We start from the raw sequence: 26,871 nt of genomic DNA on the forward strand, positions 1-26,871 counted from the left end.
CTCTCACACCTGGAAGAAAAACTTGCATTAAAAAGGATATTGCTTGCAAATAGTGAGCAGCTGGAAAACTTACTCTCATTAAAGGTAAAACACTACCAAAGGTGTTCAAAAGTGGTATTTTCTATTTTTCTTTTGTTCTATTACAATATCAATATGCTTTCAAACTAGTTAAAAAAAAAAAATGACCAGAAAAAACCAAAAAACAAAAACCCCAGTTAAATAAATAGATTAAAAAATTTGTTTGTGATCCCTGAAGAAAATCTGCTTCAAGAAAACATCAGCTTACCTTCTGGATAATGTATAGGCTATTCCCAATACTAAAATCCACAGTATGGAAACTATATTCCCTGAAAATCTCATATGTAGTTAAGCACAACATTATATGGAAAGCACATCTAATGAAACAACAAACATTTTACTCCTGGGATTTGAATTTAAAATTTTCATTTTGTCATACAAGTGTGGCATAAACCTCCAATTCAGAGATATTTTGGCAAAATAGTCAGTAAAAAACATGCACAGCATTACAGTGGAATACCACCAAGTTATAACACTTGCAGTATTACTACATAAAAAACCACTTACTGAATGTCTCCCTATACTGTTTTTCTAGAAGGATAATTCTATCAGCCTGTTTCAAGGCTTATTAAACAATATCTAGCCATCAACAGGGAGAAGAAAAAAAAAAAAAAAAAAAAAAAGAGAGAGAAACAGAATGAGGCAGCGGATAGGTGTCTGCCCACATCAGCTGAATCCAAGGCAGCCCTTAGCAACACATGGCATCACAGCCCAGCAGCCTATGGCATCCCGTGTGGCTTTCTCTGCCAATGAGGCAGCAAAGCTCCACAACCAGTGAGAATTTCTGCCCTCAACCTGAAATGCTGCAGAGATGGAAACAGGCTGGTAAAATGCACTGCCGGAATCACTCTTTTTTGATGGTTGCAGCATTCTCCCTGGATACAAATGTGTTTTTCCTAGACTAATGCATATTTATTTCTCTTCTGAATAGTGCTAAAGCAGCAGAGATGCCTTCTGACACATTCTAATTTCATCTGTTGATATTAGTGGTGTTTTAAAGTAATAAAGATCTGCCATGATACAAAATTCCAAAGTAATATCATACACACCAGAAAATAAAATTAGAGACAATATTTAAAAAAACAGTAGCTATCACTCATTATCACCTTCAGATTTAGGAAGAAAATGCTTGGTGACATTAGCTTAAAGAAAGTTATACTTTGGATAAACTGCTTTCATTTTCAGGTTTCATCATAGCCCTAGTAACATCACTAGTATGAAAGGTAACAGTTCAAATTGTGTCACCTGTGTAAATGTGCTGAATGAGACACATGAGTGAAGTGCCAGAGCCACCCCCAGTTCTGCTCAAAACACACAGTTCTACTTCATTGATGGACAAGTTTGCAAGCAAGCATTAAGATTTCAGCAGCTTTCACAGACACTTTTGGGACAGAGTTGCCAGTCCAAACCCATGGCCAGACGGGCACACGGCTTTGCACTGCTGACACCCAGTGGCCACAAAGCAGGGACTGCAAACCAACCACAAGAAAGGCAAAAAATCCTCCAAATCCCCTAAAACAGCCTATATGCCTAAATCATTTGGGCTTCAATCATTAGCATCTTACCTCAAAAGTGGAAAAACAAATTATACAGCCAGATAGGAAATGTTTTTGTACAGGATAGTAAGCATTCAAACTAGTGAAAAGCTGTTGGAAGCTGCCTCTGATGTCAATTCATTTGGCTAAACTGAATTTGATACAATAACCTGTTTTAGCTGAAGTTGTTTTGGGTTTGTTTTTTCTTGTGCTTTTTTTTTTTTTTTTTTTTTGAGCTCACACATCATCAATAAAGTCTCCTTTAGAACAAAACTGAATTCAAAACTTGTCATATCAGGAGGATGGAGGTCTGCCAGGGAAAACAGACTAGTGAATAGACTCACATTCCTCAAAACCAGAATTGTAAAGTATGGTCAGAGGAGTGTTTATTCAGTCCATTTTTTCTCTTAGAGGGAATCAAGGGAAAGGCACTGAAGAATCCACAGTTTCTTTAGAAGCAGTCTTAGAGCCTTGTTAATTTGGGAACATTTTAGTGGCACAGCTGACACTGAATAACGTATTTGACAGGGACTACAACAAAATTACTAAGCATGCTCACACAAGTCTGGAATAAACCCAATCTGTCTGGAAGAATTACGCTTGTTTTTAAAACAGAACTTGTATTGAATAGGGCAGAGACTATGCTCCATGGATCTGCTCTGACTTACCCTTTAACAAGCAACTGCACAATTTTTCCAAGGGTGAATCTGGGGTTAAAAAATAATTAATTATGCTTTCCTTCTTCGAAAGGATACAAGCCCAACATGCTTTAACTTAATTTTTCAGAATTCTGTTTTTAATTCCATTACATCGCAGCCATCGGAAAACCCATTTTTCTCAGCTCAGGGCCATTTCCACTGGAAGGCAATTTACTCTCTGCTTTTTCCCGCAGGGCTGGAGTTGCGCTGAGCCCCCAGCAGCGCTGCGATTCCCCAGCAGAGGCCGCTGCCTGCCGCTGGATATTGCAGAGCCCGGGAGTATCCAGGGACCAGCGTGTCCAAGGGATCCCAGAGCCCGACAGCTCCGAGCAGCCCTGTCCCTCCTGCCCGAGCTGCCATTATCCTGGCAACACTGCCTGACCTCCAACTCTGCCTTTTTTCAAAGTAAACTGGGAACGTCTTTATCAGGTACATAAAGATACAAAAAAAAAAAAAAAAAACCAACAAAAAACCATTTAGTGAGAGCTGTGGCAGATTTACACTTTTTTTTTTCTTTTAGAGAAAAACTGCTCACTCTGTGAAAGATGGCATGCCTTTAGAACTGTGCTATACTACCACATTACTAAGAAAGTTTCATATTTCCAGGATGTCAGCCTATAATTTAAGAACCCTCAAGCTCTCGTCTCCAAAAAAAACTGAAACCAAACAATAATTTGTACGCTAAGTCCTTCTCCTACCAATCACCTCTGTATAAAGAAAAAAAGCAACACCCCAAACAAAAAATTTTTTTAAAAAGCCCAAAACTCCCAAAACCAAACCTGAAAGTTTTATCTAAATGCTAAAAAAAACCACACAATGTTTTCAGTTCCTAACTTCCTAACTAGTCCAGTTGATGTGCTATTTTTCAGTTGGTATTTCACATGTGAAACAGCACTCCTCTTCCAGCCTAGCTTGATTTGGAAATGGTTTTCTTTCAGAGGAGCTGAATTCCCATCTATCAGACTGCCACACGTGTCAGGATCAGAGCTGGATGAAGCTGCACTGAGGATCCCACAGCCTTGGCAGTGCTGCCATCTAATGCACCAGGACAAGGCATACAAGCACCCACAGCGCTCTGCAGCGCTCAGGTAAAATGCTTCCTCCGAGTTCAGTGTAAAAAATGTTGCATCCCTTCAGTTCCTTGGCTTGCAATCCTGCACTAACGATGTCACAGCAAATTATCTTGTCATCAAACTGATGGATATAAATAGCCATTAATATTTTCCATTTCAAGGGACTTCTACTGGAATGTCACAGCGCTAAACCACAAACCTTGTGTGCATAAACCTGACACTGACTGTCCATCTGAGAATTCCGCTCAGTAACACAGCAGCTCTGAAATATCAAGGTAGAAAGGAAGCCCAATGGTCCTCCAAACCATGGAGCTGGAAGGGAAAGTTTCCATATTTTAGGACAGCTTTCAGATTATTCTGTGGAATTTCCTTTTTCTGAGACACCAGTCAGACACAGTATGTTTGCAGGATACAGAAGGCTAATGAAGCACATCAAGATGATCATGGTACAACAGAGGATGAGTAGCAGGATGATGCTCCTTCCCATCCCATCTGCTTTCAGAAACAGTAACAAACAGACAGGCATTAGGCAGGGCACAGGGATAAAACTGATCTCTACATGGTTGCTTATTTATTTGAAGTTTCAAAAGTGACTCCTTGCCAGATCAAGGATCTACAGCCATCTTTGTTACATTCAGTTACTTCTTCAGATCCCCTCAAAAGACACAGCACCAATTACTTTTACTGAACTTGGGTAGCTTTTCTTGTTGGTAAGCAAGTGTAAAAAAAATCCCAATTAACAAAAGAACCCAAACAAACAAAAAATCCAAAATACAGAAAAAAACCAACCAAACGAAAAAAACAAGCAAGAAAAACCCAAAACAAAACACCTGACCTCACTGGTCCAAATTTCTCTAGCCATGCAAATATGATAATTTTGTATCACATTTTCCATTTCTCCCATCATCTTGAATTTTATTTTAGACTTAAAACCAAACTAAAGGTACCCAGTAAGGCTAAGGTATTACAGAACAATTAATTCTCATCCACCTGTTGGAAATATGGAGAAACATTCACTATTCTTCAGTGATATCTTACAACCTGAAATCCATTAAGATCAGTAACAAATATACAGAATATCATGCAGAGTTATGATTTTCTACAGTGGTCCATCCGTGAACTCTACAGGTCCATCTCATCTCCCAAGAAGTTTGCAGCAGTTCCTGGGGAAAACCAGGTACATAGGGAGAATAGAAATAAGAATACTGAACACATTTAATAATCACATCTGGCTCTGAAAAATACTCCATCTGAAAATACATACTAGAAGAACCACAAAAACATGGTATCCCTGTTCCTGCTATTCCTTAAGCACCTGCTCACACAAAGATTCAGGTTTTACTGCATCTTAAGCTTTTTTAAAGGTTATAACCTTATTCAACAGCATCATCTAGTTCAGTCTGTCCCATTCTTTAATACAACCAAACTTTTCCATAGTGTCTAGTTCTTTACATGTTTTTTGGGTAAGGATTGACAGTCCCTCCCAACTCTGAACACTGGTGATTCCCTGATGATTTATGATGCTGTCAAGCATCTGGCAGCTAACTTTGTCTTGGCATAGCTAGAGAAGTTGAAAGCATCAGGAGTCTGACACCCCAGCTTCTGCTGAAGTGGACACCACATCACCCTGACTTACAAACATTCTCCTTCAATACCTGAAACACTGTTGGTTCACAGTTTCTTCAAAGAAAATAGAAGTTATCTGCCATGTGCTCAAGTAGTTTGCTTAACAGCATTCTTCTTCCTGCAGGCAGTATCATTCCCAGCAATGCAACCTGAGTTTTCCTGGCTTTTCCAGATGACTCTCACCTTCCTGAGCAGATACAGCATTGCTCTAGTAGAGGAATAAGTGGAAGGTGTGAAAGGATGTGCAAAACCAAGTGCACACATGCAGACAGAAGAAAGATGGCGATCTTAGAGGGTGAACTTGACTAGATGGACCCATGGTCTGACTCACTTTAGTGACTTTTATAATGTAAAATTTGCAAATGCACACAATGCTGTAAATCAAAACTCTGCACTAGTTCCAACTGCAGCTTTAACAACACCCTCAAGGACTTTGTAAGCAAAAGCTATTAAAAGAAAAAGGTACTACTGCTGCTAGCACTGGATGCTTTTTCATTGACTTATTAAAGATTTGGAAAACATTGCTGTATGCTTGCCTAGTTCCTAGATTCTTTCCTTAACCCAGAGACACAAGTCAGTAAGTAAGAAAGACTGTGGGCCTGAACCAGCAATATCATAAATTCTCCTAAGGATGACAAAAGTGTGACAGTTCATCAGAACCTTCAATTCTGCAAAGTAAGTATTTTAAAACATTAATAATTCACTAAAATGGAGACAACTACTTTAGTAACACATTTATATGCCATAAATTCATAATTCTGATTGGAGAATTCATATAGTTTGACATACAGCACTAGAAAATGTTTTCTACTCTTGTCGACAAAACTGATGACAAATTGTATTGGGTCTGTGTGGCAAGGTTGTTGTGGCAGGAGGGCTATGGGGGGACTCTGTGGGAAGCTTCCAGAAGCTTCTCCCATGTCTGACAGAGCCAATGCCAGCCAGCTCCAGGATGGGCACACCACTGGCCATGGCCAAGCCCATCACTGGTGGTGGTAGCACCTCTGGGATATTGTACTTAAGAAGAAAAAAAGAGTTATGGCACAGAATTAACTGCGGGCAGAGAAGAGGAAAGTGAAAATATATGAGAGATACCAAGAATACAGTGTAGACAACCTGAGTCAGTGAGGAAGAGGAGGGAGGAGGCAATCCTGACACTGAAGCAGAGATTCCCCTGGAGCCTGTGGTACAGTCCATGGTGAGGCAGCTGTGGCCTGCAGCCCAGCACATGGAAGACCACAGGGGAGCAGAGATTCACCTGCAGCCCGTGGAGGACCACAGGGGAGCAGAGATTCACCTGCAGCCCATGGATGGACCACAGGGGAGCAGAGATTCACCTGCAGCCCGTGGAGGACCACAGGGGAGCAGAGATTCACCTGCAGCCTGTGGAGGACCACAGGGGAGCAGAGATTCACCTGCAGCCCGTGGAGGACCACAGGGGAGCAGAGATTCACCTGCAGCCCATGGATGGACCACAGGGGAGCAGAGATTCACCTGCAGCCTGTGGAGGACCACAGGGGAGCAGAGATTCACCTGCAGCCTGTGGAGGACCACAGGGGAGCAGAGATTCACCTGCAGCCCGTGGAGGACCCTGCACCAGAGCAGGTGGGTGCCCAAAGGAGGCTTTGAGCCCATGGGAAGCCCATGGTGGAGCAGGCTCCTGGCAGGCCCTGTGGGAGACCCACACTGGAGCAGCCTGTTCCCACAAGACAGCACCCCACGGAAGGGACCAACACTGGAGCAGTTTGTGAAGAACTGTAGCCCTTGGGAAGGACTCATGTTGGAAAAGTTTCTGGAGGATTGTGTCCTGTGGGAGGGACACCCCAGACTGGAGCAGAAAAGGGCTCCTCTCCCTGAGGAGGAAGCAGCAGCAGCAACCTGTGATGCACTGACTGTAACCCCCATTCCCCATCTCTCCTGATGGAGCAGGGAGGGCTGAGGTAAAGAACTAGGGATAAAGTTAAGCCTAGGAAGGAAGGAGGGGTGGGGGGAAGGAGCTCTGATTTGAATGGTAATAAACTGAACAGATTTTCCTAAGCTGAGATTGTTTTGCCCATGACAGTAACTGGTGAATGATCTCCCCCAACCCTTATCTCAATCCATGAGCCTTTTGTTGTATTTTGTCTCCCTTCCCCAGTTGAGAAGACAGTGACAGAGTGCCTTTGGTGGGCACCTGGCATCTAGCCTGGATTAAACCACAACACAAATCCATTTAACCAGCTCCCCAGAATTCAAAGGCTTTTAATTAATCAAAACCAGAAGAAAAAGAAATCCTACCTCACATTTGGTACCATTACCTTCCCAATGTGACAGAGGATTAACAGCAGTGCTGGCAAAGCACAGTAAACATGAAATATAACACAGACACTCTATGCAGTAGCTTAGATGACAAGCAGCAGGTTATAAAACTAAGAGCTAACACGTTCACATGAGCATGTGCTACCTCTTCAGTCTCACAAGCTGGTTCAGAGTACTGGTTTCTGGCATTAGGGAGCTGGTTCAGCTACACAGTAGCTTTACTAAAGAGACAGAGAGAAAAACCACCAACACATTATCTCTTTATTCAAATAGTTCAAGAAGTTGCACAGTCTTCTAGGGTAAGTTCACACAAGTGGCCAAACCACTTTAACTCCGTGCATAATGGAAATGCCTTCTTTGAAGTAATGGGACTTCACACCACTCTAGTGAAGAGTTTTCAAAATCAGCCTTGCCAGGCTGTGTGGTGAGGCCCTGTGCAAGCAAAAACCAAACCCTTGCAGCCTGGTTTAGCATCTTTAAACAGAGAGGAATAAATTCAGTCAGGGATCAGAACTCCCAGAGACCACAAATTTCAAGAGTTTTTGAAGGAAAAGAGGGAAAACAAGTTCTTGAAGGGAAAATTATGAATATTGAAAGAGTCCCATTTTCTGTCCTTTAACATACTACAGTTTTGCTTATTTGTCAGCAGTTTTCAAGCAGGTTAAGTTTCAATTCTTACCTACAGCCAGAGCTGCACTCTGTTCTTGGCCTCCAGTCTGTTTTAAAAGAAAAAAGAGATTATGGAAATTAATTATTTTACACCAAAAGTCTTAAATGTGATGCATACAACACGGGAAAAGCAAACATACATCTGTTCCAGACATACTGTTCTTGTGTATCTGCTTCAGAAACACAGACATGGATCCATACATCACTCGGACTTTTAAAAATACTCTAAGAAAATGTAATTCAGAACTGTGTTTTATCTCTAGGAATACAAATAAATGGGAAATGCCATTATATGGTGATGAAGGTGCTTCCACAGAAAAAGGCTGCCATATTAGATAATCCATAAACACACATATTCCAGGATAAATTTAATAACTAAAGAGTCAAAGCTGCAATGAAATAACAGTGGTAAACTGTTCCACTTGCATTTCACATTGCTTTAACAAGAAAATCACACAATATTCTAATCCAACCACACAAATGTGCCCTTGAAAAAAATCAAGGCTTGCATACTGACCTCCAGACAAGGCATTTTCAAGTCACCACTGAAAACCGTTTGCTTAATAAAGAAATCTAGTGGTTTTGGGCAGCCTCAATGTGCTGTACACATCATGACCACCGTCCTAACATGGTGAAATACTTATGTTAATAGTACAGTTTAAAGGAGAAGACATGGACTGCTACAGTAACTCAAAGCTTCGCAGGCAATAATAGTGTAACATTAGCTAGGGAGGGCCCTGAAATATACAGCAGCACAGGCAAGAAGCAGAGTGGAGACTACAGTGAGAATTATCCTTCACAGCCCAGAGAACTGAACATTTGCAAAAAGATGACCATCAAACACACCTGTAGAAATTTAACTCTCCATTCTTTCCAGTGCATGCATCTCCCTCAAACAAGTTTTCCCCTTGACCAGACTTAAGTTTGGGCAGCAGTTGCTTTTGCCTTTGCCCATTGACTTCAGCTTCTCCTTACTTTCTCAGAAATAAGCAACAGCCAGTACTTCAGGACAAAACCATGGCTAACAGCACAGGCTTTGTAGGAGCTGCTGCAATTCCCTAAAATGCACCCACTCTCATTAGGCATATTTTAAATATGGTTGGTGTTTTTTTCCCTTCTCATAACTTCAGACCTCTCAATTTGTGCATTGAGACAGCACAACAAAAAAAAAAAACAAACTCTGGAAATCACCGATCCCCTGCAGCTCAGGGCTGACTACAACTAACATTGCAAAGAGAAACTGAAACCAAAGTGCAACCCTACACTACTGTAAGAAGCTAATTTTCTGAAAAAGAGTGAAAGAAAAGTCAGATAGGACTAAGCTATAAACAAAACCAAAAAGCCTAAATTCATTAGCATGAACAGACTATAGAAATAAATTTGAAAAGAAAAAAAGCCCACATTAGCAGCTAGCCTAGGGACTTTAAAAAAAAAAAAGTGTCTTCTAATGGTACTAGGTCATTACTACAGAAATACTCATATTTCCAATTGATAGAATTATTAGGAAAAAAAATTGGGCATTGCTCAGCTCTTTCCATCTTTCTGGGCACAGTGCTGCACACACAGAGACACAAGCACGTACAAGCTGCAGGAATAACATGTTGATGCTCAGGTGGCTTGTCCTGAAGGCTTCAATGAATGAGTGGAAGTTAATAATTAACAAAGCCTTATAGGACTCTTGTGGTAATGAAGGCAGGAGGAGAAAAGCAAAGCCATTAGGCAAAAGGGAAGCAGCCAGGAAAGCTGAGAATTATAGGTCAGTTGGACTATCATCAATAATAGGCAGAGAGATGTTAGCCCAGGAATCCATTAACTGGTTTCCTAACTTTTAGTTCCTGTGAACAAGCCTTTGTGTGAAACAGCGAGCACCGCTGATGCTGTGGCTTGGTTTACACTGGCAAGCTGATAGGTATTTGATTTTTGTGTATAGCGTGACTTCACATCACGGTATTTTAAATTTAGAGGTTAGTACAGAGCAATATAATAAAGCACTGCCTAAATGGACAAGAAATTGACTTGCTGATCTCTAGTCAGGCAGGAACAGCAGCAAAGGTGCATTAAAAATAAGACAGATGTGAAATGACTGGTGTAATGGATTCTTTACAGAATTAATTTTTGCACTTTGGATGCACCTTAATTCAGACAAGAGTTTCTAAATGAACAACTCTTTGAGGTTCAAAGTGCACTACTTAGGTTTTCATGCTGGGATAGAGTATCCGCAAAACCTCTGAGCTTCCTTCTGACTTTTCCTCAAGGTTTAGATCTGCAGATTACTATAGAAATACCACAAACAGGCACAAGATGAGACATGTAAACTATACAAATTAATAGGTAGTGAAAATTGAATGATTCAGACCCAGCATTTTTCAATTCCTTGTGATTCTAAGGGAGTCAAATACTTAATATTACATTACAGAGAAAAAAAAGTTCTGGGCAGGAAAATGAACTTTACTCAATGGGTTACAGCTCATGGAGTCAAACAGCAGAAAGATTAATGCATCCCATCCCAGGGATCTCATTTAGACACAACCTCTTCCCTTGAACTGCAACCTAACTTCACCACAGCAGAAACAGGCCAAAGCAGATGCCAGTATCTCAGGCCAACTACAACAGAATTTAAAGAATTGTCACAACAGTTGAAGAACCAAAACAGAAAACTGTCTAGGGCCATTAGAGAGGGACAGTGAATCGTCTAAACTGCAGCACAACAAAACAAAACCAGGCATCATTCAGTTTGTCAGAGGAAAAGCTTGATGCTGACAAGTCAAATGGTACCCAGATTAAAAAGCTATGGTAAATAAACTTGGCAGCATTGTGAATAACGAAACTGGAGAAAAAAACCCCAATGGAAACTGGCTAACCACTGAGTAAACCCTGTGCTTTGGGCATCCACCTTATTTTGAACTGATGCTGCTTAAATCAGTACATAAAAACAGATTTCACATGAGAACAGCTAATCATTAACTTCCATGAAACCACTGCCTTCTGCCCAACTCAGGCTGAACTAATTAAGAGGCCTCTACACTCAGGCATAGACTTGTCAGTGACTGTCAGTCATGATTTACTACAAAAATGGTGATTTTTCAGGCTTTCCAACACTCAGGTTCTTCCGCATATTAAAAACTGAAAACACTGAGTTTTAAGAAATAATTAACAACTTTTCACCAAGAATCTAAATTACTTTCTGTGTTCTCAACTGGTATCTCAGCTCATCAGGGAACTTGAGAAAGTACTAACTTCACAATGCTTACAACACTTACTAGCAAAAACTTGCACGGGATTCTTGTGCTCTGTAAAATACCAGGCACCCAGCTTAAAATTTATTTCAAAACACAATAGATTACTACTTTGACAGAGCAAATGTTTAAATTTAAATGTTTAAATTCCTACTTTGCAGTTCAAGCTTGCACTAGGACTCCTCTTGGTAAGCATCACCAACTTGAAATCCATGTGAACCAGCTGTGGACTATGGCACAGATGTTCTCGTTTTATTTATCTTAACAGCCCTTGGATACAGGAGATAACAGGTCTAGCTCAAAGACTACCTGCCTTGGAAATGTTTAGATGCTCCTGCACTCTTAGTTCAGTTTCAGACTTGAAATGAAGTTTGTGGAAACAGATGTAAAAAACTTGTTACCCTTAGAAGCACACACTAAACATAAAAACCAAGCCCAGTCCAAAACAGAACCGCAAGTCAAATATGTCCCACATCTTGTGGGTAATAAAAAGAGAAAACTAAGAAATGTTTAGTAATAAAATTTGATTTTTACTTCAGTAACAAAAACAGATGTCTAAGCTATAAAAAATAATTTATTGCTAAGATCATGTTTCAAAGGGAGTTTCAGGGCATCTGCAGATGAACTCATGGTTCAATGCTAAATGGATGTGAACTCTGGTGTTTAACATCAGTGACTGTAGACAAAGATTCATCTATATCTGTATGGCAACTGTATATGAGACTAAGATTAGCAAAGCAGGCTACCACTACTGCAAAGTGACCTCGGTTGTTCATAAAGAGCAAATATACTGGTTGCTTGCTATAAAACCACTTTTTTGATATCTGATTGTAAAGCTCCAGCTCAAATCTTCTCCATTAATTTTCATTTATCTTGGTGAAGCAAAATTGCATCTTAGAAGTCCTTGTGTTATATTAAACCTTTCTCTATCCTGTGAAATTTCTCAATGCTGCCACAGTATCTAATATTACTTGCTACACACAAACCCATGTTTTAAATTTGTAATTTAATGACAAATGGACTGTGAATGTATCAGAGGGCCTAGTGTTCCATTATAATTTTTCAAGCTTCTTTCATTTTCCCTAATTATTATACTTTCACAGGATATATTATGTCTAAACTGTTACTGTTGCATAGCAGCTTCACTTCCTATGATCTTAATTTCAAGGTTTTCTTTTTTTCAATACCTTTTGTGGTTATGTATCACATCATATTGTTGTGGACTTGGCAGTGGTGGGTAATGGTTGGACTTGATCTTTCACCTCTGTTTCAACCTAAAAGATTCCTTGAAAGCTTTCAGAAAAGTTTAGAAGCTGCATTACAGACCAACAGGAGGGACAAGGTTTTATACATACACCCCTTTCAACAACTTAAGAAAAGAAAGGCGGGGGGGGGGGAAACTAAAAGATATTTGAGAAGCTTGTATGGCAGAAGAGGATATTCACACAAAACTAATATTCAGCATGAAAATTTATATTTTATCCACTTACACCCCTGTGCTCTGCAATAAACTGTTACTTTGGCTTAGTGCAAACAGTAAAATAAACTATCATAATCTTCCTTTTTGCATCTCAAAGCTTTACACAGAAAAAACCCTGCAAGTTGAGTATCAAATCCAAGGGACTTTCAACCAAATCAAGAATTTAAATATTGCCAAATAAACTTTTTCACTTATAGAAACAATTTGGGAAAAATAAAGGTTGGGTAACTGGAAGACAAATAATGAATTTCATAAAACAGAGATGGGACTTCTTTAGCTGTTTAATTTAGAGTTGGGTTTTGTTTGTGTCTGGTTGCTTTTTTTGGTAGTGGAGTAAGGGGTGGAGCTGTGGTACTTCAGTCCAAGTATTTATTAAAGTTTCCAATAGTCAATTACCCAAACAACTGAACTTTCTACTTTTGGTAACATTATCTCCTGTATTTCTTTTGAGCTTTCATAAATCCAGGTCCTGAATTGATTCAGTACCAGATATAAAAACGAGCAGAATTTTTAAGAATTCTTCAGAACTCAGGCTTTCACCCCTCAAAGAAACTACTGAAATATTCCTAAGGTAGGAAGAGAAATGGGATATCGTTCCTACACCCTGAAATGACATTGGCATTTGCTCTCCATTGCATGTTTAACTCCCCATGACTACCTGGCACCGCTGTTTTGCCACAGTAGATGCTTCCTTTATGGTTATGGTGTTAACACTCAGCTGTGAAGTGCTCCTGAATACGACCCCAGTGATTCAACAGCTTATTTATTTAATATATACAGAAGATATAATTTATTAGGAATATGACAGAGCTTAACACAGAGTTCTGGCTCAGTATCATCAAAACAGAAATGAAACCATACCCTGTCCCAGGAAGTCTGCAGTGTTCATCCACTTGCACAATACAAACAGTAAGACAAGGAAAGGTCAGCAGGGCTTTTCCATTCACATTATTAGTGGTGTAGGAGCAGCTCTGAGCAATGTCAAGACCCACAACCCTATTACCCCCTAAGGCTTCAACAGAGGAGTCCTTGTTCCTTATAAAAGATTTCTACTTTCAGGGTAACAAAAACCCACTTTTCTCAGAACTGTACTAGGTCATATGAACAGCAAGGAACTTCTACCACAAAAAAAACCAACAAAACAAAGTCCAGCCACAGAAGAGTTACAGCCACTTACCACCTAAAGGATCTTTTTAAAGGTTTTACTGAATTCTAACCATCAGGTGTTCATCAACAGTATCAAAAATTGAGAGCTGAAGCCCTAGTTACCCCTCTGATAGGTAAAACTAAGATGAATTTAGGCCTAAGCTGATTAAGCTGCAGCTATGGAAGTATCCCATTCAGCATCTCTGCTGCTCAGAGACAATGGATGTGTTTATTTCAGATTGTTAAGAACACAGTTTAGATTTTTAAAAGCTTGAAAAGCCCTTCCTAGGGACACCAGCAGCAGCAAGTTTTGCCACAGGCTCAGGGCTGAGCAGTTTCTAGGTGACAGTCAAGCAGTTCACTTTAACTCCTTCCCTCCAGGGTCCCCAGTGCTGCCCCACTACACAAATCTCAGCAGAGGCAGCTCCTTCCAGTTGTAACTCATCCACAAAAGGAGGCAGGACTTTCCAAAGGGTGGCTCCATGAGAGCCTTGGGATAAGCAGCAATTTCTGTAGTTGAAGATGGAGGAGCTCTGCTCCCACCAGAGGAACCGTCACAGAGCACTGCGACTCTTGAAAGTGCCTCCAGCTTGTCCAGGAGCTCTGTGAGCTTCACCTACACAAAGATTTGCAGTAATTGTTGCATCTACAACTTAAAAAAGAAGAGGGCAGGGTATGAAGAAGCTTTTCCAATCAGCTATACATTGCAGCAATACAGTTTTGAAATTATTCTAGCAAAAACATGGGTGAATAGAATACTGAAAGCAATTGTATCAATCATTAGCTGTCCAGAAAGGAAAAATCTAACCATGCTATTTTAACCTGGGATCTCAAATGTTTATTGGGTAGGATATAAGATGGAAAAATCATCAAAAATTACAGAATGCAAGATAACAAACATATGAGAGAAAATGTAGGAATGTCCACGTTCAGCTCCTAGGGACTGTTGTGTGTCTTCAACAGCTTTGTCCAACAGGCAGGAAAATAAACAAAAAAAACAGGAGCTATACACAACAAGGTCTTAATTCCTGCATTGTAATTTAATGGCAGCAGTCTCAACAGCTGCATACTATTTTTAATAATTTCTCAAATTAATTCCATGATCACCTAAAAGGAGGCAAGCTGCATCAGAGGAAGTTCAGATGGGACATTAAGGAAAGCTGCTTCACTGAGGGGCTGCCTGGTCACTGGAAGAGACTCCTGAGGGAAGTGGTCATGGCACCAAGCCTGACAGAGTTCAAGGAGTGTCTGGACAATGCTCTTAAGTCATAATTTAGTGGTAGGGAGTCCTGCAAGGAACAGAGAGCTGAACTTGATCATCTTTGTGGATCCTTTCCAACTTGAGACATTCTACGATTCTAAAGAATAGAATTGCAGTTATGTAGTCAAGCAGTAAGCTGAACACTAACAAGAACTAAAGGACTGTATGTCTATAGTTCAAGTGCCTACAGAGTTAAAAAAAAACAACAACCCTCCCTCCAAAAAACCTAGAATTATCCTTTGACAAGTATTTAAGAGTTCTTCTCTAAGTCAAGAAGTGAAATAAGCAACATCTGACATTAATGTAATAGAATAGACCACATAAAACTTATCATGAATGTCCAGTCACCTGTCTCAACAAGCACAGCTTTTCAGGTCAAATGTCTTTCTGATGAGAAAAGTTTACATATTTTTGGTAAAGTATAAAAGCGACTTTTCAAAAAGTCAAAACAACCCTTAAATTAATGCCTTTGATTTGAAGGCTCATTGGACAAACAGAATTAAACAGTTCATGCTGTCCTGAGGAACTATTTACAGGTAAAGAAAAATAGCAGCTTTACCGTCATAAACAAATCGCCATGGCTGAAGTCTCAAGCAGAGCACAGTTTACTAAATAAGCCTTTAAACCAAGTTCAAAACTCACTTGTTTTTAAACTACTCTGTTAACTGTTGCAGTAGGACTAGTACATGCAAAGGAAGGGTATTTTGGAAGAGCCCAACATTGAATTCCACTTGATTACAGTGAAAAAATCTTGTCACTGATCATCTGCAGATTATTACAATCTTCTTTCAAGCTTGAACTTATTTTGCATCTACTGTGGGGAAAAAGATACCACATTACGTTTCCTCAGCATAGACACATTATTTACATTGATAATACACATTAATAAACTTTAAAAAACACAGCATTGCATAAAAGCTTCTAACACTTCAATCTATTCCTGTGCTACTGCAGCAAGGCACATTAAACAAGCCCCAAGATAAAATACAGCAAATAAATAAGACAGCTCAGTTCAGCCTAAAACAAGTCAGATATTCCTCTTTTTTGCCTTAGACACCACCATTAATGCAAAATAAATGCATGCTGGCAGAATATCAGCATCATGATCAGAAATTCTACCACATCATCTTGAATATCAAAATCACAAATAGTTAACCCCTAAGTACTAAGAACCATTTACACAAACCCACTTTCACATGGATGAAAAAATCAATTCAAGAAGCTCTGCTGAATTTGCAGACAAACCTACAACAATATATTTAGAGCAACAATACCAAAGGAGATTGTTTTTAACTTGTAGCACAAATGGGAAGTACAGGCGCTTTAAGTTGTCAGAAAGACAATTTTTCTTCATGTATTAACATTCCGTAACAAGGAAAGACTGTCCTTTCACCCCTGATGTTCCCACATTACCCTGCTGTGAGTATTTGGTGGGCTTTGCACTGAAAGCTTTTTAGAAGTATTTGTAATGACACCACTTTCTCTGTTGGTTACATAGGTTACCCCAAACAAACAAACCAACCAACCCTTCTGAAAGTAGCCATTAAAAGCTACACATTTATAAAACCTATTTCCTTGTTTAATAGAGGAAACATTTAGCACTGAGCAAAACAAAACAGAACCTAGCTTTATACTTCTTGCAACATATTTGACTTGATATAAACTTCCCCACTAGTCAAAACCAAACAGAATTCTGTAAACACTTGGAATAGGACCTTACTCAAATACACTATCTCTTCTGCATGAGATCCTTCACTTCAAACCTTTTTTAGGGACACAGATATGGGGACCACAAACTTCCCTACTCTTTTCAAATTTAACACATATTAAGAGATTTGCACGAAAAGACTCACATTGTTACTGAGTAAGTTTTTAAGATTCTTCACAAGAGGAAGCAAAACATGTAAAGATGTGTCAGGCAGACAAATGTTACTTTCATAAGAGCTATACAAGCCACAACAAAGAGTTCTCAAAATTAATAAGAAAATGGCAGGTATGCATTTGCTTCCACTTTGTAAACATAATACTAAAGGTGTTTTCATATTTATTAAAATTAGCATAAATGCAAAACCTGTTAATCCACCCACAGTGCAACAGTAGTACTGGAACAGAGACTTCACAACATGTTCATCAGTTTGCTCAAAACATCTCCCCATCATCATTATAGGGGAACAATTCTAAGTTGCACTGAAAGATTTTTAAATCTTTAAGCATGCAGACAAGTTCAAGCTACATCTAAGAGATAACACTAAAATGAGAGTGAATAATTATCAGAGATTATACATGAAGGCAGAAGACAATTAGCAAGATCTTTTCTGAATGATTGATACTCTGGAAAAATAATCCCATACAAGTTAGCGTGATGAAAAAGAACAGCTAATACAAGAAAACAGGGCAAACACTGAAATGGTACTCATCCTTCAGTCTGTGATAATGGACAGGGGAAACATCAAAAGCAAAAGAGACATCACATTGATAAAATGGGCATGCACATCTACAACCATTTGTGTGGCAGCGGCCTCAGGGAGACAAAGAGTTACACTGTCCTACCCCAAACCCCTTGTGAAGGGCGGCCCAGGAGTTCTGATTGGGTTTGAGTCCCTGGGGGGTTCTCCCTTGGTGTGTTTCTAATGGTCCCTGATCCTGAACTCCACCCTCAAAGGTGTAAACCCTCGGTTCTGTCTCTCAAAAACCCCTGCTGTGCCTCTGTTCGGGGCTCTCTGTTCTGGACCTGAGTTTGTTCCCATGCTGAATAAATGGTTTCATGAACTGGGAGCCCGTCTCGTTGGTGTTTCATGCTGGTCCCCAGAACCCTGCTGCTTCCCTGGACGAGATCCTGAGGTTGCAGACTGCAACAAATGGTGAGAGAATGCGTGGCATCCAGTGAAGCACCAGGAGAACAGCAGGACCCGGCTCCATGGACACCTCGTAAGTCCCCGGCTGATGGCTTGAGAGCCGGCGAGACCCCCGCCTTGGAAAGGAGGACTCGAGAGTACCTGGCAGGGAGACTGGGTTGAGAGTGCCTCGGGCATGGGGGAAGAAAAGGGCTTACGGAGGTGTGGGAGCCGAGACCAGACGCTGGGACAAGCACCTAACATCACCCAACGAGACGTATTATGAACGATTCTATTAACATTATGGACAATTATGGACGATATCAACATTATGGACGATTATATCAACATTATGGACGAATATGGATGGTATGGCTCTTCCGGTGGACTGTTTCTGTCTTCTGTGAAGTTCCTTTTTTTTTTGGTGTATACCTCCCTGTATCTTCCCCTTTCCTCTGTTCCTAAGGGCAGGACAAAGGGTGAAAAAAGCCAAGGTGGCTCGGGGTTGCTGCCGACTCCCCGTCACCCCGGTGTCTTTTCTGCCATCCCATCCCCCGTTTTCCTGAAGGCAGGCAAGGAACAGAGAACATCCAGAGTGCTGCGGGTCTGCTGCCGTCTGCCCGCCGTTCCGTGTCCTCCTTCACCCCCTGTCTTTCCATATTCCCCGTTCCCTGTCCAGGAAAGTCCGTCCCGGACCCCCCCCCCTTCCCAAGATGGCGCCGGCCACGCGGTCTGGGATCCCTTGTTTCCCGCCTTGCTCCTTCTTTTCCGGTCCCAAACCTTCCCGAACCTCCCAGTAACTCCTGCTTCGGTCCCATCCCTTTGTTCAGTGCTCCACCCCTGAGAGCTGTGCTTTGCCATCGTGGGCAACACCTCCTCTGGGGAAATCGAAACTGTAACCGAGCTCCGAAAGCCAGTGTTACACCGAGATCATCTAAAGCGGTGACGCCCACATGGGAGCCGGAGCCGAAGCTGGAGATCGAAGAATTCGGCCCCTCGTAAGAGATCTAAGAGCTGCACCCTTCCGAAAAGAGAATCCTAAAGTGGAAGAGACTGAACTAAAAAACCATTATGTTTGCATTAAGTGCCATCACAGTTTAATTTGCCCGGCGTGGTCCGAGATTTAAGTGTTTGTTTTTAATTTTGTTTTTTTTTCTGTTTGGCTAATGTGTTTTGTGATTGAGTTTTTGGTGTCCCACAAAGCAAAGTGGGTGCTCTGTGGAAGAGGTGAGATTTTAAAGTGTGTGTTTGGAAACATTTTAAGCTCGTAATTAAAAAAAAAAAAAAAAAATAAAATAAAAAAGGAGCAGATGTGGCAGCGGCCTCAGGGAGACAAAGAGTTACACTGTTCACCCCAAACCCCTTGTGAAGGGCGGCCCAGGAGTTCTGATTGGGTTTGAGTCCCTGGGGGGTTCTCCCTTGGTGTGTTTCTAATGGTCCCTGATCCTGAACTCCACCCTCAAAGGTGGAAACCCTCGGTTCTGTCCCTCAAAAACCCCTGCTGTGCCTCTGTTCGGGGCTCTCTGTTCTGGACCTGAGTTTGTTCCCATGCTGAATAAATGGTTTCGTGAACCGGGAGCCCGTCTCGTTAGTGTTTGATGCTGGTCCCCAGAACCCTGCTGCTTCCCTGGACGAGATCCTGAGGTTGCAGACTGCAACACATTTGGGCTAGTCTGCACCATTACCAAAGACCAGCTAGGTTAAAATTTTTATCTTGGCACCAGTCATGCAAGACCCAGACACCTCTGCCCCAAGGGGTGCAACATCCACATGCCATGTTCTCTTTGCAGCACAGACCCAGAGCTGGGGCCCTGACCTGAGAACCTGGGTCAGGTCTAAAATGCAGTAGAGCTCAGCAGGCTTTCAGCTCCTGTCCTCCCAAATTAAAGTTACTGCTGGAAACACTGAAACCAAGTTTGTGCAGCACTATCACACACTGAAAAGAACTTACTGATCCTAAAGGACATACTGAATTAAGACAAATACTTTATCACAGCTGCAGATGAAGAACTACTTCATGGAACTACCCAGTTTTACTCAGCATGGCCATTCTGTTAAACTTCTCTCACTGAGAGAGATGGGGAAATGATGGGCTGGAAAAGGAAGCCAAAGTAGGGAAAAGATAGAAAGACTTCAATTCTAGACAATGAGCTTTCCAGTCTTCTATACAGGGCAAGCTATGCACCCAAATTTAGTGAAAGACACACATTACTTATTCATATCAAATGCAATCAGAATAATCCAAAGTATTGGTCTAAAAGTTACTATCATATAATTATAACGTGGTTCAAAACTTATGTTGGCAATACAGTGCTTTGGTACCTCAAATGGTGGCACACTACATGCCAGAGGTTTTTTCTCCTGTAAGCTAAAGTCCATAGACTTTCAAACCCAGTATTTAGGAATGAGTCTCATATGTATTTTAGCTTCAGGAACTGTAATTTTACATGCAACAAAACTCTTGAAATTATTGCTCAGAAATAGATGTACGCAAGTTATCTTTATATAAAAAAAATACTAAAAAAGTCAAACTTTGTTTTTACTATGTCATTCTGACAGATGCACATTGCTGACTACTATAAGCTTTCAAAACTTTCCTATCATTAATGTAGGTTTGGCAGAGTCACCAAACCCAGCATTTTATTATTCTCTCCAACAGCTACACAGAAGAACTTTATAAAGCTATCCTTGACTGCTTATAAAATTAAGGCAAATTAACTAGCAAGAGAAGATTAATAAAGCATCTGCAAATGCTTAAGTCATGAAAGCTTAGTGTTTTCTTATGGCTAGGATGTGTTTCTTTCCATGTTCACCCTTGAAACCCAGCCACACCACCCCATTTGGGCTAAGAACCCTCTCTTGACACAAGTTTAATGAGCCCTGCAGCTCAAGTGGCAGCAGTAAATAGAAAGGTAAGATCCAAGCTTTATAGAAGGTGTATAGGAAGGTGTAATTACACAGGAAAACTGCTGTTTCATCTACAACATTAATTATTTGATAAGTGAGCTGTAACTCTGGTACCCATGACAATGTGCATATAATTTACCTATGTCAAGATATTCAAATGTCCTAAATTCTCAGGTTTCCTTGTGATTGCTGTGTAATGCTGTAGCTCAACATCTTAACTTATGGGCTGGAAAACCGCTATTAAGTGGTCATAGCTCTTCACTGATGATCCTATTATTCTGTATCCAAAAGCAGCCTGCACATGACTTGGTGTGTCTGGGAATCACAAGATATCCTCAGTTTTATTATCATACATTATTCTCAGTGAAAATTAGTCCTCAACAAACATCCATTGAATAATTACAAGCACATTAATGGCATCTTCCAAAGCATCTGGACTTCTGTTAAGGCTTCCTTTTTTCTCTCTCCAGACTCTGAAGCACTATATTTGAAGTTGCACTGTTTGCACTATCACATTTCAAATAGTATTTATATAGGACACAGTACAGACACATTGTATTTGTCTCAGCTAAAAAGGCAAACAGACTATGTCTAATATGTAATTACAGGGAAAAAAACCAGTCTTTTTTCTCCTATTGAGGGAGCAGGAATTTAATCAATTTGTATTCCAATTTAAATACCCACATGTTATCCACTGCTACTGATTCTTTTGTCTGGTGAGCTACAGACAGCTAGAAAGAAAAAACATTGCATGAACTACTTCTTGCTTTCAACAGTTCAACATACTTGGTACTCCTTGGACTAAAATACTATGGAAAACAAAGAAATATTCTACAAGCAAAGAAACCCAAGGAAGTGTTTACCAGTTAGTAGTATCTTCTTGCAGTCTTAACAGAGAACTCCCTTCTTCAGACTATTGATGCAGCAGCTCGTCCTCACAATCTGAAAAAAACAGAAGAACCCCATTAAACATAAACAATACACTGTATTTCAATCACATAAACCAGTGCCAGGGGTAAATCAAAGTTAATCCTGCAGTGCCAAGGAACCCACATAATCCTTTAGGAATGCAAATGAAACATGCCGATTTCAAAAACACTTGGTGATTTTATGGAAGTGACATTACAAGCAAACAGAGAAGCATCCTTACAAACTCTTCTGTGAGTCAGTATAGCTATTAGCTAGCCATGATCACCAGCATCAGAAATAGAGCATTGCATCCCAGCATTACCGAGTTAAGTTACATATAGTTACAGCACAAAAAATAGAGCATTACATCTCTGCATTACAGAGCCAAGTTACACATAATTGCAGCAGAAAAAAGTAGGTCTCGGTTCAAGCTTTATTTACAGTGTCACACAGGGAAAAATACCTCATTGCTACAGCTTTTATCAGTTAAAGAGAAATGTCACCAAAGTTTTTACCTATCTGAACTTCTCTAGGATTACTAGGATTTTCTGCTTCAAAACTAAGTTTAGAAAAATCAGTATTTGCATGGTCAGACAAAACACCATTTCCTATGGCAATGCACCACTGAGATTCCATTGCAAGCAGTTGGAGGATTGCACTTGAGCATTTCAGCTCATTTAGAGCAGATTTATACAGCAAGCAGTGTATCTTTTTTAGTACAGTAACTGGATGATGAACTGCCCAGAACTGGTACCTTTCTCTTGTGGTGAAGGGTTCATATGTCTTCTCCCTTTGGGGTTATGTAGGCTGCTTCTCTTTCAAAGATTTCAGCTAATTTAAATACTTGAGTGCTGTCACTTAACCTGTCTCCAGCAAAACCACTGCTACTCCTGCTTCAGGTGTTCCTGGTACCAGAATCCTTCTTTTTAGTATCTCATATCTCAAAGTTTCTTTAAAAGAGAGTGATCTTCCCATTTTGTCCTCCAATTCTCTTTCTGCTTCTTAATTCAAAGTCAAGCATATTCTGTAACACGTCTGTTTTTAGCACAAACTTGGTTTAGAAATACAAAATCCCTGTCATGTCATTTCAAATCCAGCTGAAGAGGCATGAAATATTCAGCGCTAATTTGTATTTAATCATCTATCAGCAGTTCCTCTTATATCAGGTAATCCTGATTAACGAGCATTTAACAAAAATATGTTGCTCTGCAGTTAAATTTCTAATCACAAATACCATAACATTACTGATTTGTCCCAGCTTGGGAAGGGTAGAGGGAAGAGCAAGAGGTATAAAATATCAAGGCTGGGGAATGATTTTAGTCACAGTGAAAACTATCATCAAAAGATGCCACCCATTGACTCCTGTCCTCTCTTCAAAGGAAAAACTTGCAACCTGAAGACCACAGCTAGGAGAAAAGAAGGCAAGGACTCTGAGACACCATGCAAAATATAATGGCCAAATAAAACCAAGGGATTCTATTCACAGCTACACCCAAGCAAATAATTGCAACAGACAGTGGAAAAGCAAAATCAAAGAAGAATAACATTAACTAACAATAACTTTTGCCAATTTGTGTCAAGGCAGCACCTAAGATAAGCAACTGCCTGTCAAGTTAATGTGTTGGTGGTTTTTTTCTGCAAATGTTGTAAGAAGCACTATTTCTCTATTTCTCGGGAAACCTAAAAAGCACCCAAACCACATTCACTCCGTTAATGCATAGGCTTTGTTTTAACAATTGTTCCACCACCCTACTCAGTCCCTTTCATTCAGGGACCTCTTGCCAGACAACTGTGTAGGTTAACAGTTACCTTATAAAGTGAATGGAAGCCATAAGCTCCTTTCATTCATGCTGCTTGGCAGGAGCTGAGCAGAGCAGTTCTATCACTGCCTACAATCCATAACAGGATTGAAAGTCCTGCTGCCTGAGTGGCCATTTAAGAAACTCAACAAGTTTCTTCGATACACTCAATCAAAAACACTTCCTTCTACCCTGCTACACTGCAGTATGAAAACCTCCTTATTCAGTACCAAAAATGGATTTTCTTTCAAGCATGATTGATCATTTCATTAAACAGAAAAACTGTTATATTTCCACTGTTCCACTGTCAGGACACATACAACAATCACGTTGCCAAATCTGAATGGTTAGATCTCCTTGTAACTACCGAAATCACAAGCAGGATTTTGGTTCACTGAAAGGATTACCTAAGACCACTGGAGACCCTTCTGCCCTCTCCAGTCCTGCACTGCTCCCACTCCTGGCTGCTCAGCATTAGCTGTGCTGCAGTTCCTCCTCCCTGACAGCCCAGACTGGCTTCAGGTGAGAAAGGAAAGCAAGTGCCAGCAGTAATAGCTGTGGAGCAATTCTGGGTGGGAGAATTCCACCTGGCAGAACAACTGCCATATGTTACAGTGCATTGAAGAGATGATGGAAACATCCAGAAAAACAGTAGAAGCACATCTGCCAGCATGGGGCAAAGAATTAAGCCTGGTGTGACAGGTGGAACTGGAGAGGAAGGAGGCTGCTGCACAGGAGCACTGGGCAGCACTGCACACAGAATGGACAAGGGTGATCAAGCGGGAACAGATGCAGAAAAAGCTGCAGAAAATGTGGCCTCTTTGGAGAGATCTCTATACAGCTTTCAAGGCAACAATTCCTTATATATGATCTAGATTAATCCAGTTCAGTTCATAAAACCTCTCAAGAGAGATTTTTTCTTTTTAAATAACAGATCCCCAAACTGTAACCTATGATATAAATAGCGTAGCTGAGAAAAACCAAGTTAGCTACCATCTTAGTTTAAACAAGATTTGTTCACAAACTAGTTTTCTTTACTTCAATAGACCTTTGTGGAGTAAATTAACACTGTTTCTTTGACAGGCTAATGAGAATAGCAGGTGAACAACAAAAGAGTAACCTCATTCCCAGGAGATATCCTTGCCTGCCCTCCACGCACTGTGTTGGCATAGCTTTGTAGAATGATGAATTCAAAAGAAGGAAGCAGACAATAAACCTACTTGTTCCTTCTAAATTAGGGAGACTTCACCTCTTGATGTAAGCCACCATCCCTTACTTCATTAGTTTTGCCACTTAAGGGGAAGGTGGAATTAGTACAGCACCTGATTAAATCTTGTTCTCCATATAAAATTCATGCTCAAGAAAACCATTAGCCATGAAGATGCAAAAAGCCTTCTGTGAATTGCACAGCATTTGCTTTTCCCTGGCATACATGTTTCAACAGGCAGAGGCACAGGCAGTGCTTCTCAAGCCTCCAAGTTTCACACTCAGCTACAAGGAAGAAAACTTCTGAGAAATTTATTAATGGGTACGTCCTCAGGAGCAAAGGGTAAAGCCACTAACACAGGGCTTAGTCGGTTTTACTGAGGAATTCAGGGTACTCCATTCAAGACAGTTTGCTGAAATACTGAGGCAAAACAGGCAGTTACTGTCAGATACAGCAGTGTCTACATAGGGCTTCGAGTTAAATAATTTTGCAGTCTTTGCCGCCATTAAAGCAAGACTGACAGTGACACAGGTAAGGCCCATGTCAGAGCTGGCTACATGTCTTCACAAGCAGGTAACAGGAATGACTCAGGGCTGAGATGCAGACAGATATGAAGGTCAGTCTGTCCTTAAAGTCTGCCTAGACCCTCAACTGCTGATCCAAGAGCCCACCTTCCAGCTCTCTACCTTGCTCCAGTCAGACAATTGCATCCCAGGGACGCTACTGAAGTGACCATCTGGGGTGGCCTGAGATGCCATTTCATTTCCTCTTTATTTCATAACCTACACAGCATCTTCAAAAGCCCAGACAAATGCAGATTTCACAACTTAACATACAGGCTATTTCAACTCAAAAGCTTTGTCTGAATTCCATTGAGGAGTAACTCCACCTAGCCTGTATACCTAACACCATTGTATAGATATGAACCACATTTAAAATTACATTATACACATCATCTTTGCCTGTGCTTGATTTTGCATAGTCCAAAACATAGAAAGCACAGGAGAGAGTAGCTCGGATTTAAGGTGATGTATTCTCCCTAACACAGATCACAACAGACTGTTAGACACAACAGCCCATCATAAGACGTATCTGAAATGCAGAGTATACAAAATGAGCTGAAGGAAAAATAAGCCATAAAGATCCATAAAGATAACTAAGAGTCAGAAGGCTTATGGTAGCTTACAAACAATTCTGGTGTCAGACATAAGACAGCACACACTGAGCAGTCAAAATAACCCCTGCAGACCTTCTGGCAGGCTACTCCTCGAAGTAATTAGCTATGCAAAAAGGAGCAGAAAGCAACACAACCAGTGTCCTACAGAAGCAGGAAAACATACAAATACTAGAATTCACTAATAGGTCCAAGAAAGAAAACTCAACAATTTTATATCCCACTAAAAGGATAGAGACTACTTTTTCCCCTTATGAACATATTTTGCAAAAACTTTAATTTTCAGTTCAAAGAAGAAATTCTCCTGTGATTTCAGGAATTGGTAGTCAGAGAAATATTCAAAAATCCCCATTTATTTGCTTCTGCACAGCTGAGAAGGTAAAGTTGTCATTCCTTTATTTCCAGGACAGAAATGAAACCAAGTGTTTAAGATCAAATAATTACACTAAAACTCAATAATTTGAGCTTCATGCTCAAACAACATCTTGCAGTTAATAACATTGATGCTAGGACACATTCCAAGGCTAAAATCATTTGCCTCCAAAAGACTGCAGCTCTGCTTCCATGTAACACCAGAGCACTCTAGTGACACCCTGATCATTTTCAACACCAAAGTATTTATTTTTTCTCATTCATCAGAACAGCATGAGTTACAGGACTAGCATGCTAGTCCTTACAGGTTTGAGCTGCAAAACCACTAAATTTGGTTAAAAGTGTACCTCTAGTATTTATTCATGTACTAGAAGCTAATTTTGTGAGTAAATTAGGATCATCCAGTTAGCTAAAAGTTGCAAAGACAGAGATGGAAGACACACATAACCTTCCCTTGTCCCACAGCAAACATTTGGCAGAGGTTTAAAGTGTTATCAGCCCAACACAATGTATTCTCTGAAGTGTAATTTACCAAACAGAACACTGACCAGCTTTTCCTCAGATAATTA

The 26,871-nt window shown here is 40.4% G+C and overlaps 1 protein-coding gene across 8 annotated transcripts in view; it reads right to left on the reverse strand.

Moving 5' to 3' along the window:
* Positions 1–26,871, reverse strand: part of CYRIB (CYFIP related Rac1 interactor B) — a 99,313-nt gene that overhangs the window by 22,992 nt on the left and 49,450 nt on the right. For 6 of the 8 annotated variants that reach the window (XM_058832185.1, XM_058832187.1, XM_058832188.1 and 3 more), the window contains exons 2-3: positions 21,705–21,783; positions 7,988–8,024 (exon numbers count right to left, since the gene is read on the reverse strand). Coding sequence is in view for 2 of the 8 variants with exons in the window: in XM_058832183.1 (XP_058688166.1) it covers positions 7,454–7,497 (44 nt within the window). In the remaining 6 variants the exon portion in view is untranslated. Of the gene's footprint in view, positions 1–7,453; positions 7,530–7,987; positions 8,025–21,704; positions 21,784–26,871 lie in introns of all 8 variants that reach the window. The other 2 variants (XM_058832183.1, XM_058832182.1) reach the window with 1 other exon arrangement.

This window comes from Poecile atricapillus, chromosome 2, assembly GCF_030490865.1.
Source record: "Poecile atricapillus isolate bPoeAtr1 chromosome 2, bPoeAtr1.hap1, whole genome shotgun sequence".
In the NCBI taxonomy this organism is placed as follows: Eukaryota; Metazoa; Chordata; class Aves; order Passeriformes; family Paridae; genus Poecile; species Poecile atricapillus.